Source organism: Bombus huntii, chromosome 2 (genome assembly GCF_024542735.1).
Source record: "Bombus huntii isolate Logan2020A chromosome 2, iyBomHunt1.1, whole genome shotgun sequence".
Taxonomy (NCBI): domain Eukaryota; kingdom Metazoa; phylum Arthropoda; class Insecta; order Hymenoptera; family Apidae; genus Bombus; species Bombus huntii.
This window is the reverse complement of record NC_066239.1, coordinates 1,483,016-1,503,489: the sequence shown is the minus strand read 5'-3', so window position 1 is coordinate 1,503,489 and position 20,474 is coordinate 1,483,016. Positions and strand designations below refer to the sequence as shown.

Here is a 20,474-nt window from a genome sequence, read left to right as displayed (position 1 = left end):
TTTGTTTTCGAGAAAATCGACTTTGAATTTCCGCTCGGTACGCGTGCACTTTATCGCGTCTCGTTATAACGGATCTCACTGTAGATCGTTGTCTCGATTGACGTTAATTTTGTAATTTTTAAAATTTGTCAATTTTTCAATTTTTATTCTATATTTTCGACTTCTATTTCTTTTCCTCTAACAAAAGGTTAGATAAATTTTATGCCCTTAATACGATCTTTTTCTCAGTGGAATTAAAGCGCTTTATGACAAGAAACGAAAATTCTTTATCTAATATTTTATACTTGTACTTTGTATACTTGGCTTTATCGGTTTTCTGCGGAATCTCTCTGTGTTCTATACGTTGCTCTGTTTCTTTAGATCGTTGTCTCGATGGAAAAATTAAAAAAAAATTAAAAAAAAATTTTTATTCTATATTTTCGACTTCTTTTTTCGCGTAGAATCACCCCCTTTCCGCTTGTACCACCAGTTACCAACCACCCTGTATATTATACTTTGCTGCATTTTATTTTTCGTACATTACATAGTAGAATATATGATATACTCTATTTGGTATATAACTTTTTATATAATTACAACTTTTCTAATTTATTCCATACTACTTTTTACAGTACATTCATCTAATATGGAACGAAAATGAAGCTCACATCCGCTTTGCAAATGTTATCTATTCGAAATTTAATTAACTACAAAGAACATTTGAAAGCATACATGATGTTCACATACCAAATTTCACATTAACCCTAATCCTGAAATTATGTTCGTCCCGATATAAAATATTTTATTTTTCTTCGTCATATCGCTGTTTCCTTTCTGCAACGTGGTAACATTATTATTTGACTGGGTTCCGTATGAACGACATCGTCCACGATGCCAAATGAGAACAATTCCACGCAAAACGAAGCGTTATTCTACGAAGCACACATGCTACGAGAAATTCTAAGGATAAACGAGTTGATGATGAAACAGGCTTCCTTGAACGAAGAATTCCATGGTAATACTAAAGTTTCGCCGAAGAGTTGCACCAAGAATTCCACGAACCAAAGTAATTGTTCTGTAGAAAAATTTGTCGACGAAACACACGAAATACATTTTCAAATGACATCGAGTGTCTCTTCGCTGCAAGAGGAAGATGTTTCTTCAAGTACCACTGTGTTTAAGATAGATTCAAAGACATCTTTCAAGAAAACAGTATCCGGAAGTAATCAATTTTCTGAATCCGTTAATTCTTCGAGAAAAGTCACATCTCCTAAACATTCTTTGGATAAAGGTAATCAGCTCTTCGAAACAAGCGTGGAAATTAATGTTGGATTAGGCCTTCTCGATCCAACGACGCGAGAAAACTGCGTTGGTTCTTCTTTGCAGGAAGAAGATAAAGTTTTTTCGAAAAGAATACGAAATGTAGAGGATAGAGCTATTGGAGGTACGCTTTTCAGTTATCCTTTGGAATTAGTGGAAATTTTCTCGAATAAGAAAGGAAGAAGCAGTGAGAATAATTTAGATACAGGACTCGATATAAATCAACAAACGTGTTCGATGAGAGTTCTTCCAAAGCAAGATGACGAAGAGTTTAGTATCGTACCCGAGAAAAATCAGATTCCATCGAAGATAAAGTTGAATATATCGAAGAAAGAAATGCAAACGATCGATAGGAAAAACGTGGGAAGCGTCAGGCGTGGTGATAATGTTGAGCAAATTTCTCGGAAAAGATACACGCAGGAAAGTGGTCAGGACAGTGATGATCCGCAGAAGAAAAGCAACAAAACAAATTGTTTGAATAATGGAAGTTCCCAGAAAGGATGTAAACAGGAAAATGTAATCAGTGGAGATTTACAGGAAAGTCATGGGCCAAAGAAAGATGAAACTAGTGAAAATTTTCAGGCAAAATATACGCATGAAAATTGTCGAATGAATGAAAATTTCGAGAAAGAATGCGCTGCACATAATGTTCTAGTTAGTGGAGATTTTCGAAAAAAAAACATACATGACAATGGTCTAATTGACGCAGATTTGCAGAAAGAATACATACAAGAAAATAATCAAACTAACGAAGGTTTTCAGAAAAGATGTAGGCAAGAAAATAGTATAGCTGGTGGAGTTTCCAAGAAAAATATGTCAGAAAATATCGCGTTTAAATCACCCGAAGACCGGGAAAATCGTATTGTTAACACAAGTGGCGCAGAAATTGGAATAATGCAAATGAATGGACAAAATTACTTAGACGAAGATTCTGCATCTACGTCGGAAAAGATTCAAACTAATCACGATGTAAATTTGATTAGAATCTTCGATGCGATTGAAAAATCGTGTATAGAGGAAAAGATTGAGAAAAGAAACGTAGAGAATGATATCGACAAATTTGAAGTGTCTAACGATACGCAAAAACATAACGCGAGACAGTCTATTCGTTCGAAATCGTTCAGTCTAAATCATCTGTCTACTTTCGAAAATGACGTCGAAGTATTAAAATTACAAAAATCGTTTGTCGAAGGTGACGATCCTAACACCATCGAAGACGTACATTCTTTGGAATGTAACAAAGATATGCGTAATATTGTTTCATCGGAAGAGGAGGATTTATCAGCAAGAAACGAAGAAAATAACGATGATAAATCAAATAATATTCATTCAATTCCTGCTCTGTCAAGAGTGACAAAAAGTCACGATCTTTTTGCTAATGAAAATTGCTGCAAATTCTTGAGTTCCAGTTCTTCAAAGAGCACTGAATTAACAAATGATGCAACAACAGAGACTGGAGAAAAAAACGTTTTAATTGAGGAAGAAACTTCCGAAGAAAAGCATCGAGACGTCGTTGATTCAATTCCTCTGTCACAGAATTTGAATAATACAGAAAAATTCTGTACGAAGAATGGCAACCTCGATGCCAGTGAAAACTCAGATTTCTCGAAACTTCATGAGTCTATCGTTAACGTTGACTCTGCACATGTGGATGTTTCGTCCACATTTGAGAAGGAAGATCAAAATGTGAAAGGAAAATGTCAAAAAAATAATTTGAAGATCGATCCGCGCAAATTAGACGCATTTGGTGACAGTGCCAATAAACAGCTTTCCATGAACTCGAACGAAAGCAAAGCTTCGGAAACAACGTTGCAGCATAACGAATCTAAGGATCTCGGAGATTCAAGAAATTTATCATCCTCAGAAAGCATAAATCATTCGAAAGAAAAATCAAATCTTCAAGGAAAAGATGCGGACGTAGACTCGTCGAAAGAGAACAAACTCAAGACAATCGCTGAGAAGCAAGAAAATCAGAAAAGTAATGATACCGATAAGGATGTAACTGTCGACGATAAAAATTTGTCGTGTAGCGAAACTGTTCCATCGTCGATAATCAACGACAAAGATATAGAGGAACGAGATTCTGCAGATTTTGATAAGGAAATTACGAGAATCGCGATTAACGATAACAATGATGAAATAGCTATGCGAAAATCGAAACGAGATAGTATCAATTACGAGGATATGAACGTATGTAAAATGTTGACGAAGATTCACGAGAGTTTGACGAGCAATTGGCAACGAATGGGACGGCTTCGGATGAGATTAGAAGTCCCAATTTCGATAGAATCTGTCAATCCGACGTTGATGTTACAATTACTGGACAAAACCATCACTAGGTATCAAATAAAAATGAACGAACGTTTCTTTCGAAATATTAAAATTGTTTCCCGTCGATTAGATGATTTTTAAAGCTTTTGGTCAATTTTTATTAAACTTCGATCTTTTTGTTAAAGAACGCAAGGACATAAAAAATGTCTATTTACGTTGATTCTACTTTTGGAACAGCTTAAAAACTTATGCTAAACAGGTGCAAGATTTACATTCACGATTCGAACGATAGCCACGAAGCTGAATTGCAAATGGCTAACCTACTGGCGAAACACGTTGCCCGGATGATAAAAATTGTAAAAATTCTTACGATAACTTTAAAAAATCAAGGTTTGTTTATATGTTTCTGGAAAATCTATTTGATGTAATTTAAAAGTTAATTAGTCGTTGATTTTTAAACACGATAAAATTTGTATTACAGAACGACGCGTCGACCAAATGCAATTAGAATTACTTCAAAAGCGTTATGTTAATAAAAAAGTAGTATTTAAAATATACGAATACCATTTTGCTGCTATTCTTACTTCTAAACAATTGTTTTTTCATAAATTTATAGAGGTTTATTTTGAACGAAACGATTTTAATTTCAAGATATTGGGTGGCAGAAATATTTTGTTACATCGAATATATTTCACGTTTGGTGAAACAAGTAATGTTCGAGAACGAAGAGAAAGAAAATGTTAAAAGTTTAGAAAGACGTAAAATGCCACGTCGTATAGTAAACAGCTCTTCTATTAATGACGCCAAGTAATTTTATAACAGATTTAAATAAATAAATATAAATATACTAAATAAATACACAGAACTATTATACTCGGATATAAAATCGAACAAGTCTCGTTCTTGTTCATTTCTTCATGAGCTAATGTTTCAAAAACTCTTATATTATTATATAGATAAAATACATGTTCGATGATTATTTGTACGCGAAGATCTTTAAACATATTGTTTCTATACATTCTATAAAGGATAGTCTATACAAATATTTCAAGTTATAATCTTATCCTCGGTATAATCAGGAAAAAATGATGGAGGAAGAAAATAGATGATAATCATTGCTAAGTAATATTATTTATAAAATGCCACTTAACAAATGTTAACACACATTTCAGACAAACAACTGGTACTGTTCGCACAGGAAATATAAAATCAGAGCTTGTGAAAAAGGAAAGCACTGTGGAGACTCAAATGTCGGTAGTTTCGAATTCCGTGAATTCTTTGAAACAGTGCAATTTCACGAAACGCTTAAGCCCTGGAAGATGTGTGGAAAAAGAAAAGCATCTGTATGAAGCGCAGACAACTGTTACCGATAAAAAAATGGCCGACAATTATCGCCATGCAGAGAAAGGGGAACTACCAAAAAAGATAGCGTTGAGTACGAATTCAAATCAGTGCAAACAATCGATGTCTCGTCAGAAGCAACGTGCTTCTAGTAATCAACAACCAGCTTGGAGGCCAGGAGGTGCGGTCAAAATTCCTATTTTTAACAGTGCAACCACGTTGAGCCAGAAAACTCGTCCAGCGATACATGTCAGAGAAAAAACGTATCCGGAAAATGCAAAGTAAATAATATATTTTTCCCTATCTAATAGAAAATATTGAAGAATTTCATAGTGAGAAAACACTTCTAGTGGTTTAGGAAAATTCTGAGTCTAATGTTGTAACGTGAAAGTACTCACATTTATAATTTTGTATTAATAATGATCTTTCATTTCTCCTTGATCCTTGGATCAAAAGTAGGTCAATTTTGACTTAACGATAATTCATGCTTCTTATTTTCTATGTTATATTCGATTTAGTTATTCGAATCAATGTCTTTAAAATAAGATAATTGATTCATTATTTTTAATAAATGTGTTAAACTTAATAGGACGTCTGCGCATAAACGAGGAGCTTCGATGGACCATATACTTGTAAAGACAAATCTTACGAATGTCGAGAAAACTATAGACGATAACGGGAAACGAACGACGAAGATGTCCAATCACATCCAGTAAGAATTTATTATACAGGGTGGTTGGTAACTGGTGGTACAAGCGGAAAGGGGATGATTCTACGCGAAAAAACAAGTCGAAAATATAGAATAACAATTTTTCGTTTGAGGCTTTGTTTTCGAGAAAATCGACTTTGAGTTTTCGCTCGGTACGCGTGCACTTTATCACGTCTCGTTATTTTTCTACAGTACATTTTCTATCTACAGTGAGATCCGATCTACGTACCGCACGCGTACCGAGCGAAAATTTAAAGTCGATTTTCTCGAAAACAAAGCCTCAAACGAAAAATTTTTATTCTATATTTTCTATTCTATATATTCTATATTTTCTGTTATTCTATATTTTATTATCTTATCAGCTGTAAAACACGTGTTCGTTGTAGCAACACTGAAGACCAGAGTTTTCTTATACCAGAGTATAAGGACAACTTGATGAACATAATGCGTCAACAACTAGTAAATACTCGGCGGGTTCGCTAGCTACGCTCGTAAAGGGCGTATGCGGTAGTAAGACGTCGCGAGTTCGAGACCACTCCTGGGCAAGCCAAGGTGGAAAACCAAATATCATCTTAGAAGTATATACAACGGGCAAGTGGGGCCCTCCCCCCTTGCCTATAATGTTGTAGTGCTTTCTATGAGTGTTTGGGAAGTACCCCCGGAGAACGGTTTCACTCGTTGCTGAACTACACCTAGGCCCGCCCGTGGGGTTTTAGCCGATAAAAATCCGCCGGATTTCCCCACGTAAAAAAAGAGGTTTTTTTTTCTTTTTTTTTTTAATTTTTCCATCGAGACAACGATCTACAGTGAGATCCGTTATAACGTACCGCAGGCGTACCGTGCGAAAATTCAAAGTCGATTTTCTCGAAAACAAAGCCTCAAACGAAAAATTGTTATTCTATATTTTCGACTTCTTTTTTCGCGTAGAATCACCCCCTTTCCGCTTGTACCGCCAGTTACCACCCTGTATATATTTTTTTCTGCTTAACTAACTACATTGTTTACATGAAACTTTTTGTTTCCTTTGAAAAGAATCATAGCGTCTGTTAAAGACAATATTTCTCACTCTTCTTTATTATATCTTGTTTACACAATTTAGATTCCTAAATTTTCAATTACATTTAGTGTGTGATATAATAAAAATACTTTAACGTTAACGAAAATTACTCATCTAGAGAAGAGAAACATGGACGAGTAGGAAACGAATTTAAGAAGAAACCGTCTACCGAGGTATATCCACACAAAGATACTGTTCCTAAACTGACCATTAACATTTTAAAAACGACAGGCAAAAGAAGTAGCACAAGCTTGAAGGCTAGTCCCAGAGCGAAATCAAAACCGAAAACATTGCGACATCCATCAAAAAAATTTAGTGAATCGGAAAGGACTGCCTGGGGCATAAAAAATTACACTAACGCGTCAGTGTGTGACATTATTAATAAAAGAATCACAAGAGAATCGGAAATTCTTCGAGCACTCGAAAAAATTATTAAAGCTACGCCAGAAAAGAACAAAGGAAAATATGTTGAGAAACCAACGTACTGTTATAAAAATCAAGCTCAAGGGGAAACAAACGATGTTTTCAAACAACCGAATGAACCGATCGCAGTTAAAGAAGAAATGAAGATTAACGAGGAGGAGCCTACGAGGGATATCGATTTTGAGCAATATAAAAAATGTCAGTTAAACGAAGTACAGTTGAAGGAAAAGTTTCAAGAAGATCATCAGATAGCGAAGAACTTTTCAGAGAATCTTCCTGAAAATCTTTCGATACCAATTATGCCAAAAAATGTTATTCCTGTTCTAAATACGAGCGTTGAAGAAAATACTAAAAATGTTGCAACAAACGAACATTTCGAACATTTCCAGTCAAAAGCTCAGTCAAGCGTTGCTTTAGGAACTACTACGAGTTGTATTGTGGATATTAATTCGAGCTCAGTTGATAGTATCAAAATAGAAGCTACGAAATCTTGTCAAACTTCTTCCAACGCTATTTCTTCGCCAGATGTTTCAGAACTAAAACAAAAAAGAGAAAAATCCAAAGAGAACGACACTTGTCAAGAGAATAACACTTTCTTCCTCGATAATAACAGAAAGCGACAGAAATGTGATAGTACGGGGTCGAAGATCCTGAATAATCCATCGATTATGAAAAAGGAGAAAACGAGAATAAACTCTCATGCAGTATCATTGAGCATGTTAAAGGAATTCCTTTGTGATCAGGGTATCGACGTTGATTTGGTAAATAAAGCTGAAAGATATCTAAAGGATAAACAGAAAACTTGCAAAAGTTTAAAAAAGAAATCTATCAGCTTCGCGGATGTACCTTCTTACATAGAACATAATCGACATTTTGAAAAAAAGACGATTTTGAAGGAAGAGCATTCTTGGGAGGAGAAATTGGACAAAAATATTGAAGAAGATATTGAGAAGGATTTAAGAAAAACTATCGGAAAATCTGAAACTTTTATTAACGATGAGGAGAATTTAAATGAAGTTCCTTTGCCAAAAACGAAAGATATTGCTACGTGTACAATTATAAACAATAACGACGCCTATTCTCAAACGGTTATCCATTGTAAGATATCCAAATGTTTGCAGTCTACTCCTGAGAAGGACGCTTTAACGTCGATAGAATTGCAAGCTACGGGGACGCAAACGGAAGTGGAAGGAAGAAACGCGTGTTCAATGACAGAGTCGCTTAACTGCAGTTCCCCAAAAGCGTTAGGAAAGTCGTATGTTTGCAAGTCTGTAACTATCGAACATGTAACTGAACTTAAGAAGAAAGATGTAGGATCGAAAATGCATAAAGACTCAGAAAATTCCAAATCACAAAACGATTTGCACAAAGATTCCAAAAATGTTTCTACAAAATCTATCGATATAGAGTCTACAGACATTGAAGAGACGAATAAAATTGAGAAACATTCATCGAAAGAGTGTTCTCGAGCGTTTGAAAATTTATTAAATCAGATGCGCGAGGAATATAATGAATCTTTACCGAATTATAAAAAGGATGACGCGTTGGATGAACTACGTTTCAACGAATCGAAAATATCATTAACATCCAACAGTTCGTCTATGATAATTAAGGGAGAAAGTAAAGAGGAAGGTCAGTCTCCTGTTAAAATAGTTTCCAGTGGAATAGTAGCTGCCCTTCAAGTGGCCGTCATCAGAGCTCGGAACGTGTACAAAGCCCTTGACATCTATAAACGAAGATTAAGCAACAATCTGAAGAAACGACATAAAGAATCGAGACGAAAAGAGAAGATAAGCAAAGTTTGTAAAACGTGCGAGGAGGAATCGAAAAACGTGTCGAGAAGCAGCAGCGTGGTGAAGATCATTTTGCAAAAAAGAGACGACAGTAGAAACGCCGTTATCGAAGTATTTAAGGATCTCAGACAAGCGGAAGTTACATCAGCGTTAAGCGAAATATGCTTGGATCGTCATAGCGATGTCAACAGCGAATCTGAAGAAGACAGTTTTGAGTCTGTTGTTAATTTATCAACGAGTACTTCCTTCAGTGAAGTCAGTTTTAAAACAGTCGACCTGGGAATTCCGAAAAGGTCGTCCAGCAGCGTTGTTTTAAGAGACGTGGGATCTTTGATGGGATTTTTGATAAGCAAGATCGATGATGTAACGTTCGGGAGAATTGAGTGTGTTACAAAAATATCGAATACATGCGAGCCAGAGTTTTGCGGAGATATGAGGATGGAAGTTGTGAAAGTGGAAAGACGAGTTTCAGTATTCTCAACAGAGAGTTTATTGATTTTAGTTTACGGCATGTTGTGCTCTGTCGTTTTCTGGTGTTTAAATTTTACCATTAGCTGCGAGGTCTTATGATTTATGGGGTCGCTTTGTGTTGTATTGTTCATTTATATCGTTCTTTTCCTGTTCGATTTTGTGAATGTTGTATCGTTAGTTCTTTTGCCTACGCTTTATATACATTTAGTCTATTGTTAATTACAAAATTTAACAAAAAATAATTTTGTTAAGCAAATGATTGAATTAAAAACATTTAATTAATATTAAGTAAACTTTTCATTTAAATAAAATCGAAATAAGATAATTATACCATCATATACGTCATTCTACGGATAAAAAATGCATAAAAGATAAGACAATATTATTTATTGGTAGACATTATTAAATATACAAAACTATTTCTTGCTTGTAACAGTATATACCATACATATCAAATAACTCACGAATTAGCGATACACGCTTGGAAACACAGATACTTAAATTTATTAAAAAACAAATGTGCATCAAAATTGAAAAAAGGTAAGGACTACAAATTACGTAATGTGATATCATAATTAATGATAATTAATAATATAATATTTTTTTAAATATCACAATATATAATCACATTCTAAATATACATAATTATTAATATATAAAAATACACCTGATAATAGAGTAATGGGAGCCAAAAGGAATTCATATTACTAAATTGCGGTTGTTTATGCATTTATAAAATATACAAACTAAAGTGCACGTTATAATATTTAGTAGGTGAAATGAACCTCTAATTAGATTCTATTTCTTTAATATATTCATAAAGTAAAATATTTGTATTCTTAAAAATTATATAAAATATGAATTTCTCCAACAAACATCTACAGCCTAGATATTACTACGCATAATTTTCATTCATTACGCGTTTAGAACGAAAGCATTTAGAATTTTTATATTATATTAATTTTCGTGACTGATAAAATATATCGTATAGTTTTTCCAGAAACACGTATAAGCATCCAGAGTCTAGTAATGATTGGATGGAACGTGTCCACATTGATATTATACAGGTTTTTAGGTATATACATACGTTTTTTAATTAATACGTGTCGATATGTGTATATTAATATGCGTTATCTATTCGTAATGAGGATAAAAATGTAATATTGTTCGAATTCGGACAATCTTATTCCTCCTCATCAAGAACATCGATGGCAGCTGATCCTGTGACATCAACTAGCTGTTTCGAAGTAAATGTGGCAATGATCTTCTGCGCGCCAGCCTTTTGAGGAATTAATTGATGTTCCACGTAGACGTCTTCCTCAGGTTCGATGTCTCTGAACGCTAGAGTCTTGTTCCTTGTTAACCCGGGGCCAGCGTAATTGAACATACACTCCGTTAATACTCTCTTAAGGGGATTCTTGAATCTAAGACTGATAATCGATGGTTTTCCTACTACAGGTTCGCCGTCGATCTAATATTAATGATAACAAACATTAATTCTAAAATATAATTATTCCAATATTAATTGATTGATGGATTAAAAATTATAAATGCAAGTTTATGCGACGTGCATTATTAGAAGGCCTTAAATGACTTGAGGTATAAAAATAATGTAACTCTACACATTTACTTGCGTTCATAAATTTATATGTAATTGAGCAACCAAAAAGAATTGAATCTTCAATCTTCAGATATTAAGTTAGATATTTAAATATTGAAACGAACTGGTAATTTTCTAGAATGAATGAAATTTAGTATCAGGAAGGTTATATATATGTATATTATATAGTTCCTGAAACTCATACATATACTATCTTATTTTTCCTCACATTTGGCATCATGCACACGAAGTTCATAATACCAAGCCAAGATAAATAGAGACGAAAATAAGCTATTAACAATGCAATTCGGTCTTTGAAATATCGAGAATCGAACTGAGAACCTTCGCGCAGTTATGAACTCAAGTCCTAGTCGACCAAGTCAGTACGGCTCTATGTATCAGAAGGATGATTGTTGTATTATTTGGAAATTCATTGGCACATTTTTGTCCCCTCATTAATTTGAATATGAAAGTCTTTACTGTACTTTCCCTTTTTCTTTCAAATATTCAATTTCAATTGGACGAGAATTTCACGTGATTATATCTTGCAAGTCCAGATCAATCGTTTACTTTACCTTGACCGTGATGCTCGGTTTCAAGACCTGAAAATCATCTTCGTCAGCCCATGTCTGTTTAGTTTCCACGACCGTAGCGATGGAATACAATTTCATATTACAATACTCCACAAGCTTGTCCAAATAATCATCCACTGTAACTCTGAGCCTTAACTGTTCGCCTGAGAATAAATTAGATCTGAGTCATCATCTGAGAAAAAATAGGACGAGGAATACATACGAATATCTTCGAAATCATATACTAACCTGATTCATAAAAAGAAATATTTTACTTTAAGAACGTTAAAGAATTACTATGATATACGCATAATCATCATAAACACTGATTGCTTTTTTTTTAATTTGTCGTATGTTTGGATTACAGTAATTGAAAAACAAGTAAGCAAATAAATAAATACATAATTCTTAGTAGCAATAATAGAGAAGAGAAGGGCATTACAAGAGGGGGAAGAACGACAAGAAGAAAGCACAGCAAAAGTTGCAATAGTTTTTTTTAGTCATTAGTATTTAGTTTTTAGAGATAGAATAATTAAGGGAGTGCAATATAATAGAGTGGATAAGAGAGGAGGTAGATATATAAGAAGCGAAATAGGTATAACAGCAATAATAAATAAATAAATAATAATAACATAATTCTTAGCGACAGTAAGATTCTCAGCTGAATAAAAATCTAACATCTAATAAGAAATCAAATAAAAGTTTCCAGTTCAATGAAAGACATGACATAAAAATTAAATAAAGATTCTAACAACTTGATATAAAATAAAATTCAATAAACGACCTAACTGTCTAAAAAGGATCAATAAATTATAAAAATCTAAATAAAGGAATAAATAATAATAAACTTACTGGCATGTGGTTGCAGAACGAAGTCACCAGACGCTCTCTTTACTAGATGTGCTTTGATTCCCGTATAGTACACGCTACCAGCAGATAGAACAGCTTGAATAGTACGTATCTGGTTCGATTTATTCTTCATGTTCACTATAACTGCAAATGGTTTTCCGATGTTCACTCGTTCGATATCCACGAGATCGAACTCGACATCTTCTTTCGCCGGTGAGGGCAAAGAGTAGAATCTCTTCGCCAGTTCTGTGTTGCGTACGGCTCTGTACAGAGTCAGACGCTCAACTTCCGTTCCTGAATGTAAATAAATTACCAGAGTTGAAATAATCAATTCGTAACTTCTCATAGAAATTTTTATAAATTCGCAAAGGTGCAATTTTGCAGGATTTGTATGATTTTTTTAAATATGGATGTTCTAGAGAATCGTTAAAGAGTATAGATAAACAGAGTTTAAGAGAATCAAGTAACAGTCTTTATCGTGCTATTGTAACTATCTTTTAATTACGTGTTATGAAGAGTGAAAAATTTATTTCAAAACTGCTTGAAAGATATTGGTGGAATTAGAATGAGTTAGTCAATCTTGAAGTTCAAAGTTCCATTGCATCTAAAGTTCAACGAATTCCACCATAAAAGTTAAAGGAGTTCATTGAGTTTAAATGTTTAAATAGATGTAACAGCTTAAAAGATTGATGACAGCCACAGGGGTTTAGATCAGGTCCATTTAAAAATATACGTCTATTCCTATTACTCATTCTCATTGACTCCTATCACACTATGTATGTCCGCTCCATATTGTCTGTTTCTACTTTCAGCTCGGTGTATCATCTTTCTCTAATTGTAAGAAAAAGAATTGATAAAGGAATTGTATCGTAGAAGATGCAGATATAAAGAGGGGAAGTTTAAAACAAGTGTAGCGTTACAAATTTTTTAAACGTGTACTGTAATATACAAAATATTCAAATATCGATGAATATCGTTCAATAGATTCTTATTTACCTTCTTTTGCCTTGTAAATAGATGTTATCTCCTCTCTGTCTCTGTCGCCATTGGGATCGAAAATCCAAGGTGCTTTCGTCAAGATCATCCGACCAATGCTATCAAAAATAGAAATAGTGATTTAAATTTTCTTTAAATAGAGGAGGAGCATATAAGATATGCTTTTCTATACAAATTGATACATAACAAGTACATTAAGTTTCTTACGTGTTCCATGTCCCCAAGGCCATGAATAACTTATGATAATTAGGCTATTTCTATTATAATTAATTCTAATAAAACTTTCATTTTGTATTTACGATATATCTTTTACTATAATGTTTTTTAATACATTATAATTTTCGCAATCACGAAATGTGTTGGAGAATGCACGATTAAGAAACGTGGAGTGTACGAATATTTTTCATGTTCCTTAAAGTTACTTAATTAAAAAATACGGTAATAATCCGATCGATAAATTTGTTTTTCAAATGATTTTATCACTAACATCGTTTAACATTCCACTCTCCAAAACGCCACGGGACTTAAAGTTATGTCACCATCAGTCTATATGCTTAGAAAATGGTTTTATAATATTCATTGTTATTATATTATCTTATTTTGTAATTTCACTTTATTGCCGTGTTATCAACTGATTCATTTAATAGCAGTTATTAATTCGTAAAATTCCTCTTCTAGGATAAAACAGTCGTGAAAAAGATCTATCTATAAGGGATTTCAAACTAGATTATAAACCAAAGTATTCGAAAAATACGATTGTACAATTCTACGTATCAATTCCTTTCGATTAGCTTTTAACAGTGTGCATATAAACTAATAATATACGGCAATATGCATACTAAAGACATCAAGGTCAAAATTACCACTGCAATCACGATTTTTAACAAGCTGATGAGTCAAAAAGAAAACCGATGCTAGCGGAGTTGGATGTTTATTTTACAATTAACGATTCTGACGACAAAGACGATGACGCTATCGACTTGCTAATGTTTTCGTTGGTAATCTTCGTGTCTTATGACATCAGCATATATCAAATTTATATATGAAAAAGACTGATATGATATAAAGATTGATATAAATAAGTTGTCATAAGTAGACTAAGCATTTTTATCCAAACTCATATTTTACATTATTGTATTGTAAATCTGCTAATTTTGTATTCTCTTTTTACAAAATCAATTCTTATTTGAATTGCTTATCAATTAAATCGATTCTTAGTTGAATTGCTGCTCCGAATGGTTTCTTTAATATATATATATACTCACTGATATTTATTACAGTCGATTTTCCTGAATCCCAGCTCGCTCTCAGAATCCTCCATCCATCTCATCAAATCGGCATTCACCGAAGCCAGCATAAACGTCACGTCGTAATTATAACCAACGACTCCTTGTTTGATAGCTTCGACAGAAGCTGGTCCGCATTGATATATACCTCCTGAAGGTTCTTGTGGCGTAGCATCGATCGCCTGCCAACCACCATAACCTTTAGGCAAATCTGGCCTAGCCATCCATACGTCGTTCCAAACGTGATAATTCCATATGGAATCTTCGCCTTCGAGATTGTTTGGATCGTAATCAAGTTCCTCGTTGTCTTTGGTGTAATAACGATCGACGGAAAGCGAGGCATTCGCATCGTGGGCCGATACCAAATTTGAAACCACTCTGGACGGTATACCAAGAGCACGACAGACGGTGGTCACAACACCAGCGAATACCCAACATTGTCCGTATTTCACGGAATCGCCTGTCTCTAAGAATTGTTCGAGAATCGGCACGCTACCTGTCCAAGCGGCTGGAGCTGTACCATCAGCGTAATCACCATCCCAGCGACCGGTAACCACACCTCTGTCATCGTTGGAATTTACCTGCAAGAAGAGTTGGATTTTGAATAAGCTAGTTAACGATCGATCAATTATTAGGGGATACTATATGAAAACTGTGATTCTGAAAGAAAGAATAAAATCAATTACTTGATGGCATAATGAAAAGAGAAAGAAGTTCAGGTTGAGGACTCGACGAACAATTAAGTTTCTTGTCTCAAGATCTTTTGGTATCAGATACAAAAAATATATACGTATATGTTCGATTAAAGGTAATAAGTAATATTTAGGAAATTCCTGGGATACGATTAATCGTTGCACAAATTGGGTAAAATAATAAATAGCAGAAGACGAGTTTGTTACACAAATGAACTGTAATGAAAGATTGAGAGAGAATCAACATTTTTGAAAGAATTGAATTTTGTCGAAGAGAAACTGTTTATGGTTCTTTATATTCTTTAATTACAAATCTTACAAATGGGAAATCTAATATAACCTGACATTTGGTCTAGCTAATATAACGAGATTTATGTAGAACCGATTTACATTTAGAACTTACTTCGCTCTACACGTGATTGAATAGCAATCGAACTTACGATTCTCGAAATAGCTCTACACATTTGAACTGGATCCCCTCTGGAATTAGCTTTGATGCCGGATCTTTCTAGCAGCAATTCACAAGATTTAAGCACACAAGCATCGAATTGTCCAAACACCCATTCTCTACCACGCGCACTTCCCCATGAGCCAACCCATATTTTTCCAACATCATTTAGAACATACTCGTCCAACAGCTGCTCATCCTCCATGAATACTAAATCCTCTGAAAATAAAACAAGAATATAACATAAGTTCAGAAAATTCAGAGATTCATGGAATTCTCAAAATTCATAAGATAATATTATTTTATATATTCTACATATTTATATAAAAATTAAATTACATTAATACTCCTAAGGTAAGAGTAAGTATAATTGACATAATCAAAGTATAGTTGAAGTATATTATAGCTGTGAATTTAAAAGCACATTCATGATCGGTATATTATATAAAAACTGTGACAAAGTTTAGAAATCAGTTTGATCTATTTTTCTCGAAAATATGAAGAGTAATTTTCAAATCGAGTTCTATAAATTATATGTCAATTTGGGATATTAACATCCTCTAAAATATTAACTCAAGAACACTAATATTATTCGAAAAATGCACATAGATTCTAGATGTAATGTAAACATTTATATTAGCTTGTAAATCTGTTTTACGATCTCCCGTTTTTAACGTAATATAATTACATCATTTTTATGCGAAAGATCTTTATTTCCGGAGATGAAACCTTGATCTTTAAAAGAATTTGGCTTATTACCAATTCCTTAGTTCCTTTACATCTTAGAAATATCTTTATATTCATTTTGCATTTAAAAGCAATTAAAAGGTTAAGAGAAAATAGAAATTTAATTTAATTCTATACTAAATTTCGAGTAAACTAAATAAAGTAGCAGCACCTCCATACGATTATAAAAATTTATTAAAATGAAACGTAATAAATGTTATAAAAGATATTACAAAAATGTGCCAATACTTGTTGCTCTTTGTACTCGCTGTACTTAAATATCAAACACAATGTCATACCTTTCATCCACGGATTAAAAAGCAGATAAATGTCCTTGTCGTAACTATAGGTATTTGGTTGTTTTTTACTTCCTACGATGGTGGTCTCCACATTTAATTGCCATGTGCCAACAGGGCTATCGATGGGGCTTCTTACTTCCGCGGTCAGATCAACGCCATTGACGCCCACTAAACGAACACCCCATGCCTCCAAATCAGTCAAATAATTGTCTCTATTGGTGATGGTGTTTATTCCTCTGGTTCCTCTAAGAACGTTCGGATTTGGTCCGAAACTAAAGAGCAATCTAACGATATCCGTTTCAGCCACGTATTCTCGATTGAATCTTAAGGCTACATGGAAAGATTGGCCTCTTCTAAGAACAGGAGTCGCTGGTTCAAGATGTACCAATTCGTAGCTGATGGTGCGATGGGCCTTTGCGTTTTCTTTTTCGTAAAGGTACACCATATCGACGACTAATGCCTCTTCCGACGACATTTTGGCGACTTTGTTGGTTTTTCTTTGGTTTCTTCCGACTAAAAGAAATTGTTAAGAGCATCTATAAATGTCTGTACTGAAGAAAGAGAGAGATGAGATGGTAATATGAATAATAAGTTTATAGAAATTTGTGATTGGAACAAAAGATATGATATTATATCGAGAGATGAAATACTATTGAGTATTATGCGATAATTACTATAGTTTCATGTGGTAATCTAGGAGAGGAAACATAAAGCAGTGTCATATACATATGTGAATCGTACACGTATTTCAAGGTGTCGCAACTCGAAACCGCCGAAGTGGAGCAGTAAATTGTGTGCACGTGTATGTTTCGAAATATATAATCTTCTTTAAGTAGAAAAATCTTATAAATTGAAATAATCATTTGCGAGTAAATAGATAATTATCAAGTAAAATATATTTATTAATAATACATATATTTACATAAAATAATACTATAAAATAATAATAATACATTACATAAAATAATGAGTTTCCCCAATTACGTAAAATAAGGTCGATAGCAGGTTGATTAGTCAAACTGTATGCGTAATAGCTCAGAAATTTAGTAATAATTTGATAAATCAAGTGATTCATTAAATTTCTGCTATAGTACGAGCTGATAAAAACAATACTACTGAAGCTACTCATCATTGCGAAAAGCCATGTGTGGATACGTTACTACGCTCGCTAGAAATAACTATGTTCTCATTCATGCTATGTAGTGTATCGTAAATTTATGATACTACTTTCATTCATGTCAATGTTTAGGTTCAAGTGCACGCGAAAGAACAGGAAGCATTCTTCACGATAAATTCTTCGAAACGTTACGCATTCGTAACTGGAATGCGAGGAAACGAGAAAAGTATGACGGCAATGAGCTTTATGCAGAAAAAGAATTGATTTCTTATTTAAAAGAAATCAAGCCGTAAATGTCGAACGATAGCTCCGTAACAATTCTCACCTTGTTTAGAAATTCACATTCGTACGATGCGTTTGCTATTATGAAAATGTCAAGGTTTTTAATCCACTTTCTTTTGCCTATATTAACTGAAAATTTTAATTTTTTTTTTTTTAATTTAATATTTCACATTCACAATTTGTGCAATTTGGACATTTGGTAGAATTTTTTAGCTGTTTGGTTATCATGAGGGTGGCTACCCCCAGTCGGGTACCATCTTCGTGTTTGTTAGATTATATCCTTTATGAGAAAATTTTTTTGGAAGAGTAAAATCTGTTTAAACGTTTATCGTTTCAATTTGATGATGCAACGAATATATAGAATTATACGTTCGATAAAACGAGAGGCGGTCCAATTTTATCGAAATGCGTAACGATTATATGTATTTATTTTAGTATCACGATATGCAAAATAAATGTGCGGCGTTATCAATATCCAAATATCTATTGAAGATACATTTTCTTAAATTTTGTCTCTTGAAGTTCGCAAGACAAGAATTAAATTTTGCATTTCTGTTCCGAATAATACAAATTGCTTCGAATTATGTATGTATTTTCTTCCTTGTTTTAATACGAATAATTATAGTTTACATTTGCACGAAAAATTTAAAATTATTACAGTCCACAATCATTACACCCATATTTTCTAGATACGTGACAATGATCACATATAGTATCCTTCTCTGTGTTTCAAAGTTATGACTAATACAAAAATTGAAATTTTCATTTCGTTCTCAAAAACAATTCTGTAAAAAAATGATTATACATATTTACGAAGATAAATGCTTAATAAATTGCCAAACTCTGGTCATATTTTTAAATGTCCATCAAATTAAATCGAACTATTGTGATATTTTATATATCGATTAATAAATATATAACTAATTATATTATTGCAATATTAATTTATAAATATTAACTAAATCAAACGAAACATCCTAAAATTAAAATTATTTCTATAATGAAGTATGTCAGTAATACTGACTAACTAGTATGTCAATGAAAATTTAATTTCTTGTGATTTTAAACGTAGGCACATGTCGAAACCTAAATTGCAGTTTGCATTTCCGAGAATGAACAGGAAAGGTAATCACGAGGCCTTGAGCATGGCAAATAAGCCTTGTTCCCAAATACCAGACGCGTTTTCATTTCCAAGACAGGACGAAATTTACCTTTGATTCATCCAATTGTTGCGTAAATATCCGGGATCGAACCTCAAAACGTGATCTGCCTTATAAAACGGGCGTGTTTCACCCCTGAATGTAATCAACGACTCTCGATTTCTCAGATTTCTCATACCAAAGAGAGACAAATGAACGAATTATATCATTGGTATAAAGCTAATCTTTATATGTACTTTTTTGTCCATGGATTTAATACTGATAACATTTTAAGAGGGAGTATAATCCGCATAAACATTCTACGAGATTACGGTAATTCCCAGTTTTTTTTAAAAACTCTCCGTTTTCTGATAAATATATTTGTTTCGGCTTTTGTACAATAAAATTACGTAATAAATTACATATTTTAACATATTTTAATAATAAGTCTCAAGCTGTCATTATGAAAAGTAAGTAGGAAATTTGGTAATTTAGTAAAAAAAGTAAAAAAATGAGTAGAAAATTGTGTATAAAAAGTTAACAAATGAGCTATTTAACTAAGAATGCAAACAAAGTAATTTTCTCGTGAATAATTGTTATAACTGTCAATTTAATTTTCTCCCGATCTCGTTCTGTCAAATTAAGGTTAGCAAAGATTACAAAAATAAAAAAAAGTTATAAAAATAAATGAGATTAATTTCATAACAGTGCCGTAAAAATAAAAAGGTAGGAAAGATACAGTTTGTTAAACTTACAAATTCAGTCGAAAAATTAAAGACGTTTCTTTGATCCTGGATACAAGGAACGGGCCACCATTAACAACCAACTTACACTCTCTAAACTGACACTCATGTTCTGTCTTTTTATACGAACAGCTTCCATCGAGCTAACTGCAGTCCCCACTACGGCAAGTACGAGCTGCACGTGTACCAGCTTCCGATTTTTCAGCCACCAATTTCACAAGATATCATCAAGTGATTCTTTTCATTTTAGTCAACAGGTATGACATTAATTTCGTTAAGTCCTTTTTTTCTGTAGAACAATCATGTACCGCAGATAAGCATCTTTATATTTTCTTGATAAAATAAGAAAACAAACATTATA

At 33.3% G+C, this 20,474-nt stretch overlaps 2 protein-coding genes across 2 annotated transcripts; one reads left to right on the top strand and one right to left on the bottom strand.

The window, feature by feature from the left end:
- The first annotated feature begins 870 nt into the window (after positions 1–870).
- Positions 871–9,607, top strand: LOC126878192 (uncharacterized). Its single transcript, XM_050640751.1, has 7 exons — positions 871–3,638; positions 3,830–3,960; positions 4,052–4,110; positions 4,187–4,377; positions 4,743–5,192; positions 5,501–5,623; positions 6,796–9,607. Exons 1-7 carry the CDS (start codon positions 871–873, stop codon positions 9,461–9,463), a joined length of 6,390 nt encoding a protein of 2,129 aa, XP_050496708.1. The 3' UTR covers positions 9,464–9,607.
- A 127-nt stretch (positions 9,608–9,734) lies between these two features.
- On the bottom strand, positions 9,735–20,374 carry LOC126875574 (hemocyte protein-glutamine gamma-glutamyltransferase-like). Its single transcript, XM_050638527.1, has 8 exons — positions 20,126–20,374; positions 16,833–17,345; positions 15,800–16,026; positions 14,647–15,248; positions 13,382–13,479; positions 12,389–12,679; positions 11,540–11,700; positions 9,735–10,835 (listed from the first exon to the last, which is right to left on the bottom strand). Exons 2-8 carry the CDS (start codon positions 17,305–17,307, stop codon positions 10,548–10,550), a joined length of 2,142 nt encoding a protein of 713 aa, XP_050494484.1. The 5' UTR covers positions 17,308–17,345; positions 20,126–20,374; the 3' UTR covers positions 9,735–10,547.
- Between the last annotated feature and the right edge of the window lie 100 nt (positions 20,375–20,474).

Coding starts and splice junctions, on each gene's coding strand:
- LOC126878192 (XM_050640751.1), top strand. CDS start 871: ATGCCAAATGAGAACAATTCCACGCAAAACGAAGCGTTATTCTACGAA. Junction 3,961..4,051: donor GATAACTTTAAAAAATCAAG/GTTTGTTTATAT, acceptor TTTGTATTACAG/AACGACGCGTCGACCAAATG. Junction 4,378..4,742: donor TCTTCTATTAATGACGCCAA/GTAATTTTATAA, acceptor CACACATTTCAG/ACAAACAACTGGTACTGTTC.
- LOC126875574 (XM_050638527.1), bottom strand. CDS start 17,307: ATGTCGTCGGAAGAGGCATTAGTCGTCGATATGGTGTACCTTTACGAA. Junction 15,249..15,799: donor GTAGAGCTATTTCGAGAATC/GTAAGTTCGATT, acceptor CTCTTCTTGCAG/GTAAATTCCAACGATGACAG. Junction 10,836..11,539: donor AACCGAGCATCACGGTCAAG/GTAAAGTAAACG, acceptor CATTAATATTAG/ATCGACGGCGAACCTGTAGT.